General features: G+C 33.9%; 1 protein-coding gene across 3 annotated transcripts; it reads left to right on the forward strand.

The window, feature by feature from the left end:
- The first annotated feature begins 4,282 nt into the window (after positions 1–4,282).
- On the forward strand, positions 4,283–8,082 carry LOC126708647 (thiamine pyrophosphokinase 1). 3 transcript variants are annotated; one of them, XM_050408486.1, is made up of 7 exons: positions 4,283–4,300; positions 4,713–4,917; positions 5,014–5,110; positions 6,459–6,531; positions 6,804–6,905; positions 7,170–7,416; positions 7,671–8,082. In XM_050408486.1, exons 2-7 carry the CDS (start codon positions 4,782–4,784, stop codon positions 7,781–7,783), a joined length of 768 nt encoding a protein of 255 aa, XP_050264443.1. In that variant the 5' UTR covers positions 4,283–4,300; positions 4,713–4,781; the 3' UTR covers positions 7,784–8,082. The 3 variants fall into 3 exon arrangements, with proteins under 3 accessions (XP_050264443.1, XP_050264442.1, XP_050264444.1); XM_050408485.1 differs by lacking the exon at positions 4,283–4,300 and having other exon boundaries at positions 4,660–4,917; XM_050408487.1 differs by lacking the exon at positions 4,283–4,300 and having other exon boundaries at positions 4,775–4,917; positions 5,009–5,110.
- Positions 8,083–10,283: the final 2,201 nt, after the last annotated feature.

The following is a 10,283-nucleotide window of genomic DNA, read 5'->3' on the forward strand; positions in this document are numbered from 1 at the left end:
GCCAGCCTATGGACAAGGAATGAAAGGAGACATGGGCCGAATTAAAAAAAAAAAAAAAAAAATAGAAAGCCCACACCCAAGCAATGTCCAGCCTGAAAAAGGAATAAGATGCAAAGAATGAGGACTCAAGAACTCATCCACGCCATAAGAGTTAAACAAGCACCAGAGCGTGAAGCAGAGTCAGACAAGCCTGTAGGCAATGGCAAACACATGAACGTCAGAAAATCAATAGCATGGTTTTAAAAACCGAACCGGTCAAAGAACCGTTTTTTTTTTAATTTCCAGTTCAACCCCGGTTTTTGACCGGTTTTGGCCGGTTTTCCAGTTATTGACCGGTTTTTGACTGTTATTGACCTTTTAACCGGACCGGATTGGCCTCCGGTTCCCGGTTGAACCGGCCGGTCCGGTCCGGTTTTTAAAACAGTGATCAATAGACTCATATGGAAGTGGAGCACGCACACAAGGCTCAGGTACCACCTACCTGTACCCAGCCAATACAAGGGAGGTGGGCCACGGGTCAGAGGTAAGAGGGGGTGTGGTCTGGCGGTGGGGAGAAAGGGGAGCCTATTTTGGGGTTCCTGCTCAAGCTTTTTTAGGTGAAATGTCTTGTTGGGATGACATCCCACCTAAAAGAGGCAATTATGAGCTGGAATCACAAGGTGCATGTTATAGAGGTTGGTAAGAGAGAAGCCCAGCCATTATCCGAATGAGAGTGTCAAGGGAAGTAAAAAACAAAACAAAATCACTTTTGGCTGGGAATGAGGCATGTCACGGCCAACATAGTGTAGTGGTGGTGGCTGGGCAGCCAGCAGACCATTGGGCAGTCTTGGAAGGACACCCACAACAGGCCAAAAGTAGTTAAGGAGTAAAAATGATAAATCCTGTCATGGCTGACAGTACAAAAGGCCATAGTTGTGTATGGTAAAAGAAAAAAGGAAAACGGAGAGGGAAAGGGAACAACAACGTAAAAGAAAGAAAACAAGGAAAACAAGTAAGAAAACAAGGAAATCGAGAGTGAGGGAGAAAAATATGAGTGATAGGAGTAGAAGCATGCATCAATAGGCTACCCATTTCTCTCCCTCTCAATAGCCCACTTTCTAGCAAGTCAAGAATCAGAGATCAAGCCACTTAGTTCCATTTTCCAAAGTGAGTAACTTCTACCGCAAGATTACCCTCTGAGGTTACCCACATTGGTGATTAGTTCCCTTCTTGGACTTGAATTTGCCAAAAAGTCAAGTCCATTCCTTTAGTAGACCAATCTCCTTTTCTTTTGCCACGGTTGATCAAGGATTAACATAACTTTTTTGTTATTAATCTATTCCTACTATAATCACGTTATCATACTTCTCCTTTATGGAATTATTTAAGTATTACCATTGTCAGTAGAAAATATTTTAGTTAAAGCATTTTAGTCATCTTGCTGTATTATGTTTTTCCTGCTATAACATTTTGTAACAATATTTCCTGTCGTGGGCACGTGATACGCTAGGGCTCTAACTTGCACACAAGCTAGCCTAAGGTGTGTTTCAATTAGGCCAGTCCTGACTCTCCTACCCCAGAATCATAGGGCCGTAGTACGGCATGAGCAATCCAACCCAAGACGCAAAAAAGGCCCACCACAGTGGGCAGGAGGAATTTTCCTCCAAAACAATTTAAAGGTAAACTATGCCAAATTATTTACATTTAAATCAAGCCTCATATTGACGTACTTGTTCACGAGCAACATGCATAACTCATTTAAAAGTCGAGCCTAAACTTGGGCTTCTCCTCAAAATTCAAGGGAAATAACACTTCATCCCTTGAGGTTTGGAGGAAATCAACACATTGATCTATCCATTGAATCCAGTAACATAATTGACCAAGTCCTAACTATGGTTTTTTTTTTTTTTTGGGAAACCCATACCATGGTTGATGAAAGCTTTTTAGGTTAAATTTACCATTCTTTGTCACCAAACTTCCAAAACAACACTTCCAACAACAACTCCAAGTAGGTCTGCAGATCTAATTATCTCTAGTAATTCTCTCTTTTCTTCTACAATTCTTACAATACTACACATACACTTCGCCAACTTTTAAAATTTTGGAAAATTATGTAACTGTTATTAATGGTTTGACTAATGTGTTGATTTTCTTCAAACCTCAAGAGAGGGGAGCGTTACTCTCTTTAAGTTTTGGGGTATTGTATCATTTCCTCATACTTCAAGAAATGTTTGGTGCGCATGACAAACTTGTAGACTATTTAGTATTGTATCCGGAGGTTATTTGCTTGTAAATATAATCTTGTAAAGTTTAAGATTATATTTGCACGTATAAAGGACAGTAAATTACGTGTCAAAGCAAATCTATCAACAATGTTTTTGATATCACGGATCAGCACTGGCAATGATGTACAACAGCTGCATACGGATGCATATGCATAATTGAGTTTTTGTGCATCGTTGGATCTATTCTCGATGTCCAGGAATGGAACTTTTGTGGGCCCTCACCATTTTTAATATTTAATTCTCTTTGTCGTTTTTTTTTTTTTTTTTTTTTTTTTTTGTAATTGGCAAATTACATGGGCCAAGTTCTAGAGAGGGTATTTATGTTTCCGTTGCTCTCCCTCACGTGAGGGTGGACCCTATGAGAGTAGATTTTTTCTAAGTTTTGGCATTTTTTAATTGCCACTCACGGTTTAAAAGGCTTTAGGTTTACTGTTTTGTTTTATTTTGTTTTTCATAGGATCTTATTTGATATTGACATATTGTATATTTTAGGTAATTTATTTGTATAATATTTATTAAAAGATACAAATTTTAGTAATTCTTATGTTAAATGTGTTAAAAAAGAGAGGCAAGAAACAAAAATTAAAACATTTTTTTAACAATTATCAAATGCACAATTAGATGTGCTTACATTGTATTGGATTCAGTGTCCTGAAGCATTTGACTCAAACCGTATCTCTAATTAAATTCATTGGTGAATGTTGCTTACACAAGTTCTTCTGTTCACACACCCATGACTTTATTTATTTATATATATATATATATATATAATTCTTTTATTTGAGAATTGAGAGAGAGGAGATTTGAAACGTAGATATTTTAATTGAAAATGCTAGAAAGTATCAATTGAATTAGAAGACCTTTGGCCTCTGATGGGCTGTTATGATCAGACAAAGTTAGCTTCACCTAAATTTGTTTATTACAATTATGTTGGGATTTTTAAAATATGGTGTTTGCTCAATAATTATTATTCTTACCATTTGATTAAGACATCAATTGATTTGTGATGTAGGTGAGAATCAAATCCAAATGCCTTATTTGATGACAAAAATTGTTGTTCTTTTTCTTTAGATAGGTAGATGATAGGAGAAGGAGAAGTGAGGTTCAAACCACAAATATGTGACAACACAAAAAATGCCATTAGACCCATTACCACTAGGCTATCACTTTGAATCTCGAGACTTTACTAGTTGAGCTACCTAAAATCTACACTACTTTTATTATACAAAAATCACAACCACCCTATATATCAAATCAATAATTGTGAAAAATATTATGTCCCAAAAATTATTAAATTAATTTTATTTTATAGTTATATAATCTTTTTTGGATAAGTATACACTAGACCGTACATAATACTAATAGCATTTTTTTTTTTTTTTTTGGTTAAATACTAATAGCATTCTTTAAGCTATCTCGGACTATTCTAATCAAACAATAACTTTGACAATTCAAAAAAGGAAACAAAAAAATTGACCATTCAAACTTTTACCATAAAAACTAAAAACTTAAGGTTGCGTTAGAATTGCATTTATTCTTCCTGTGTCGGCATTTTTTTTTTTTTTTACCAGCCCCTTTTTTGCACTATTCATGAAACATGAACAGTATTTGGAGAGTGAATAGTAATAAAAATTTATTTATTTTATTATTTTCAGTAATAAATTTTTAGTTTTCAGAAAAATAAGTAGTATTCAAACATATTTTTAGAAAAAAAAAGTTTATAGGTTAAAAAAAATTGACCACTTTTGACTCAAGTTTTCTCTATTGCCTTCTCTTTCGTAACCAGTTTAACAAATTGTGGAAAAAATTATAACAAATAATGAGACAAAAGTGGTGAAAAATGGCAACATAAAAATAAATAAATAAATAAATACTCATTTGGGTTGAAAATTAATAAAATAGGTAAATTTTGACCAATGTATCATCACACGTCATCATCTTCCCGATGATAATTTTAATCCCCAAACGGACCCATAATAGTATTTTGCTCCAAAAGTCTCTACAACTAAACAAAAAGAACTGAAAACAGAGGCTTCCTCTCTCTCTCTCTCTCTCTCTCTCTTTTAGTTTTCAGAAAAATAAGTAGTATTCAAACATATTTTTAGAAAAAAAAAGTTTATAGGTTAAAAAAAATTGACCACTTTTGACTCAAGTTTTCTCTATTGCCTTCTCTTTCGTAACCAGTTTAACAAATTGTGGAAAAAATTATAACAAATAATGAGACAAAAGTGGTGAAAAATGGCAACATAAAAATAAATAAATAAATAAATACTCATTTGGGTTGAAAATTAATAAAATAGGTAAATTTTGACCAATGTATCATCACACGTCATCATCTTCCCGATGATAATTTTAATCCCCAAACGGACCCATAATAGTATTTTGTTCCAAAAGTCTCTACAACTAAACAAAAAGAACTGAAAACAGAGGCTTCCTCTTTCTCTCTCTCTCTCTCTCTCTCGTCTCTTATTCTGTGTGTGTGTGTGTGGAACTGGTTTTGTGTACCGCACGTTAGCGATGGAGGTTATGTCCCATTCTTCGGCTTTCCTTCTACCGACAATCCCGGCCGACCACCGACCTCCTCAAACGTACTACGCACTCGTCGTGCTCAACCAAAAACTCCCCAGATTCACTCCTCTGCTTTGGAACCACGGTACTTATCCTGCACCCTCTCTCTCTCTCTGTGTTCTTTTTTTTTTAAATTTTCTGAGAAATGATCCGGTGCGTGCGTACTTGCAATTTAGAGCAGCTCAACTTCATCTCTGTGCTGATGGAGGCGCCAACCGTGTGTATGATGAAATGCCTCTGCTCTTTCCACATGAAGACCCCTCCCATGTTCGAACCAGGTCCTTTTCTTCTTTGATATATATATATATATATATATTTTTTTTTTTCCATTGTTTTAATTTCTGGGTTTTAATTTAGTGCTATGTGCTTGTTCAATTTTTTTATATTGAGCTTTTAAAAAAAAAAAAAAATTTAATGGGTTCTTGTAATTTGTGACCCTAGAATTTATACTGTTGTAGAACAAAAGCTAGAGTACCAGTTCATAAAAAAAGTTGTCGGAAAAGGTTGTTCTTATTTATCCCAAATAATAATAAATAAATAAATAAGGTTTGTTATTTAAGATTTAATTTCCTGGTTAAAATGTATTTGTTAAAAAAGTTAGTTAGTTTGCGTGTCTTTTGAGACATGTGGAGCTCATGGGGGGAAGGTAGAAAGTGGAAACGCAAAGTGCATCAGAAAACTTTTATTTTTTGGATTTCTTGTCTTTGTTTTTAACATTGAAAGATATTTGTTGTTGTATATGTGTGGGGACATATAGTTTTTAGTATGGAAATTATGTGTTTGTAAGACCCTTTAAACTTTAGAAATAGTTAAAGTTGATCTTAGTCCACATAAGTTAAAAAGTTTTTGGTGGCTATTGTTATAAAATTTTAGCCTATATAAATGGATCAAAATTGAGAAGAAAGGCTGAGAGCCACATGTTCTGTGGAAACAAAATAAATAAAATGGCTTCATATTAAGCATTAGGAATTACTATGAATTTGAATTCATTGGAAACTGCTGAAATGTGTGCAAGGATAGGATACATCCTACAATTACTACCTTGATGAAAGATCTACACTTGAATGTGTTGAAGGATTTGTGACTTCCTTTGCTTCATCAGATGCTCTTAGTATAATTTTGCCAATCATTTGGGATAGAGTGATATGAAACTCAAGAAAGCTTCGTATTTTAGTTTCAGATCAAAGCATAATGAAGCCTCCTATCTATAATAACTGAATTTGCTGCATATAAGCTTGAATAGTCTCGTGGGGTATTCCCTGTTTCAGTAAATATGTTTCTCAATCATTTGGAATATTCTTATGTGGTGTTACTTGTTTTAGTACATATATTTCATGCCGGGAATGAGATCTATTTTAAGCGTTTCCCCAATGCTCTTGATGATGGTATGGTCAAATTCTGTTCTTTAGTGTTGTGTGCTGTTTTGGATGAGCTATATCAATTTTGCTCCTCAAGCCTCAAATCTGCCCAGTGGCACTCAAGGAACCAGATTAGACTGCACAATACGGAATTTTGAGTATTTTGTTATTTTGGGGTTTATTATCTTGTTTTGAAAGTTATAGAGATGTTTGTGTGTCTACATAATGCTGGTTTGTCAAACAACACTGACTTCCGGATTTGAGCCAGGTACAAGCCTGATGTTATTAAAGGTGACATGGATTCAATCCGAACAGAAGTACTGGCCTTTTATGCAAACCTGGTGACTATCTTTCTTTCCTTGTGCACAAACCCTTCAATTGATCCTGTCGTTCCTGCATGATTTTGAAACTTGTGACCTTGGTTAAACCTTTACAAATATGTTGTCATTCCTGGAATTGGCATCTAAAGATCCATGATATGTGTATCCTATCTGACAAGTCTTTTTGTGCATTTTATGTTATTATGGTGTTACTGCTCTCTGGTTTCTGCATAATGCATATGCAGTGTTCTGGAGCCATTCTTAGGATGTCTATGTTTGTTTATTGTATTCAGGGAACCAAGATACTGGATGAATCTCAAGATCAGGACACCACTGATCTACATAAATGTGTAGCATATATTCGTGACTTTACACCAAACCTTGATAAGCCAAATGTAAGTTAAATACAGTCATCATAGAAGCTCTTTTTTATAAAATCTGCTCTGCTTGTGTGAGCTTGAATCTGTCTGGTTGCTTATATTAAAATTGCAATTTTAAAATTCTTTTATGGAACCATTTGCCTTAGTTCTTGCACATTGTGATTAGGGACTCGTTAGTACTAATTTATTGTGCCAGATGCATTGCAAATCTGCTGAATTATTACTGGCATGCATGCTTTGTTTGGCCTGTAATTCTTGTTATTCTTGATTTGATGCCAGCTATGCATTCTTGTTGCTGGAGCACTTGGTGGGCGGTTTGATCACACGTTAGGAAACCTCAATGTTCTGCTTGTCTTTTCAAGCTTGAGAATAATTCTTATAACTGACGAATCACTCGTTCGCCTTCTTCCAAGAACTCATCGTCATGAGATCCATATTCAATCCTCTGTTGAGGGTCCGCATTGTGGACTCATTCCTTTTCCATTATCCAAAAGCACTACAACGACTGGACTTCAATGGGATCTCAGTGAGTGTATCACAATCACATAATAATTATTTGAGTTATCGCTTTTAGTTACCAAGCTTTAGTGGGAAGAACTCCTTTCTTGGCTTTGATGTTCTTGTCGCACTCCACATCCTATCATGTACAAAAAATTATTCTTTTTTCTCAATAAAATATTATTTATATTGTTAAAAAATGTGTGTTCATTTTTATATATTATTGGCTATGCAATTTGCTATTGTCTAATGTCCTGTAAATCTGTGTTCTGTCTATTCCAGCAAATACAGAGATGAGGTTTGGTGGTTTAATAAGCACATCAAATGTTGTAGAAGGAGAAAAAATAACAGTGGAATCTGATGCAGATCTTATTTGGACAATCTCTGTGAAATAGTTGCTTTTGAGAGGCGTACAAGCAGAAGTTTTCACAAGTTCTTTTAACCTACAAAAATTGCGAAAGATCATCTTCAATTATTGTAGTCAAGGTGAATTTCTGTAGGTAGAATGCAAAGCTTAAAGAAATGGAATAAATTGTGTATTCATATTGACTTTTTATGTTTATAATTAATTAGGTAAATATTGTAGCATCTCTACTTTTTCTTCTTTATTATTATTAACTCTAGGGATGACTTATCCTTTATTCAGTTGTCTTGAGAAAAGTTCTTATCTAGTGTTTCTGAGCTTCTTGGAATCCTTGTCAACAGCACTTTCATATTCTCTAACTTTTGACATCCCAGGTTTGCTGCGGTAATCAACCCTGCATTGTATTTTTCTTTGCTAATGCATGTACAAGTGATAACAATATCAGATAGATTCATAGAAGAAACTAAAGGGCATGATCAAAATTGAGATTCAACTTCCATTGACTGTATTGCTCATATTGCATATTGGTGCTAAGTATATTCAGTTGAAATGCTACTGGCTTTGCCTTGTGTCTTCTCAATCTTGATTTAGAAATGAAAAGCTGGGATGCCAATTTCCAATATATCGAATTTCTAATGGTGCGTAACATTGACTTACCATTGCTAAGTAAAATGTTGGCTGATTTAGTAAGGTCAGGGATCACTCAGGGTTCTCAACTCCAGACAGTTGATTATGGGATTTTACCTGAGCAGAAATCATCTCTCTTGCTTTACCGTGTTGCAGCGCAATGCCTGTGACGTGTTTCTTAGTAGCAGATGATTTCAACAAATTATTTCTAAATTCAAAAGATTTCGAACAATTGGAATTGGCTCTTAGAGCAAATTATTTGTTGATGACAACATCATCCAGTCTTTTGAACACTAAAATTACGATAACATTGGAAAGTAAAATGTTTTATTTATTATAAGCGAATTCTTTGTCCAAGCTCCGAAGTACAAGTCTCTTAAACTGATATATACTATAGAGCTTGCGTTGTTAGTTGTTACCTAGCTAAGAAAACCGTTTTACATGTTTCTTGTGTTACATGATGCAACAAAACAGTTCTGACTTCGTATGAGTTGTTGATTAAGACTTGTATTAAATCAGGAGAAAGAAATTATCTACCTGATGAATAATACTTAGTCTATAAAGAAAAGAGTCATTTATTTGAAGATGAAATCACATACCAACACAATCATCAACCTGAACAATTCAAGAATCATTACCATTAATCATGGGTATCAAATTGTTGGGTCTCTTTTTTTTTTTTTTTTTTTTTGTCATCATTAAACTCAACGTTCTCTAGGACCAAACCACCAGGTTGGATCCCCTTCGCTCTATTCTTGAATCTTTTTTGGGGTCCCCTATATTATGGCATATTCCCTGACTAATTCAGCAACGAACCTTTTCTTGTATTTTTCTTTGGTTCATCGTCGGAGGATAATCATGCAGTCAACACCAACAACCTCACCCCATAAAATAATGTCCGTTATTCAACGGTTTCAACACCTAAATCTTAAACTATTATAAAGAAAAATCAGGTTTTAGTTTTTCAAACCATCATATTAATGTAAATTCAGTTTTATTTCATTCTAAAAAAAAAATTGCAGTTTTAAATGTTGAAAATTGGTTAAAATACTTCAAGAGATGAAATTTTAAAAAGTTATACATAACCAAAATTTAAAGATCTTAAAAAAAAAACAAAAAAAGAGAAAGAAAGAAAACTGTTCCACAAGCTCGCAAAATGGTTTTGAGACAAATATATAAGTAAGTAAGCTATGCATTCTTATTTTGGTTCAATTTGGCCCACTTTGGTCAGTTGAGTCCATGTTGATCTACTTCAGTCTATTTAGTCTATTTCGGTCCACTTCCAAAATTTTGGTGGACTCTTGATAACATTACATTTTTTTTTTCTCTAATATAAGTTATAGATTTACTTATATATGCTTCACCTTTAGGCTAGATGTATAAATGATGTATAGTTTATAAGGAGTACTATAAACAAATTTCAACCAACTACATTATTTTGTAAAATATCTCACCTTATAATGTAAAATGCATTATGTTCCTTAAAAAAATTACAAAATTTAAAACACTTTCAAATAACAAATGTAGATAGCTTAATTTAAAAAACTAATATATTGTTTTAACTATACTTTGTTAGAAAATAATCCATCACTTTAAAAATGGTTTAAGACTAACACTTATAAGTTTCAGTTACAATTTTCATTTTTTCACTTAACAAAAGAAAGCAAATCATCGAAATTTTCCGCACGTTGCATGTGTCTACAATTAGTAATGTCCAAAAGTTGAAGCATAGCATTTATTTTCGTTATGCTCCTATTAAGCCACATAAATGTATCATTTAGTTCGATTAATTTTCGATCTAATTTGGTTCATTTTAGTGCACTTATTTAAAAATAAGGAAAACAATTTTGAGTTGAAAATACCTATTTTAAATCCAAAGTTATTGAAAAATTAGCTAATAAGAG

Source organism: Quercus robur, chromosome 12 (assembly GCF_932294415.1).
Source record: "Quercus robur chromosome 12, dhQueRobu3.1, whole genome shotgun sequence".
Classification (NCBI taxonomy): domain Eukaryota; kingdom Viridiplantae; phylum Streptophyta; class Magnoliopsida; order Fagales; family Fagaceae; genus Quercus; species Quercus robur.

What these genes read in the sequence shown, in the direction of transcription:
- LOC126708647 (XM_050408486.1), top strand. Translation starts at nt 4,782, where the DNA reads ATGGAGGTTATGTCCCATTCTTCGGCTTTCCTTCTACCGACAATCCCG. An exon ending in CAAACCTTGATAAGCCAAAT is followed by an intron (nt 6,906 to 7,169) that starts GTAAGTTAAATA and finishes ATTTGATGCCAG; the next exon opens with CTATGCATTCTTGTTGCTGG. An exon ending in TGGACTTCAATGGGATCTCA is followed by an intron (nt 7,417 to 7,670) that starts GTGAGTGTATCA and finishes TGTCTATTCCAG; the next exon opens with CAAATACAGAGATGAGGTTT.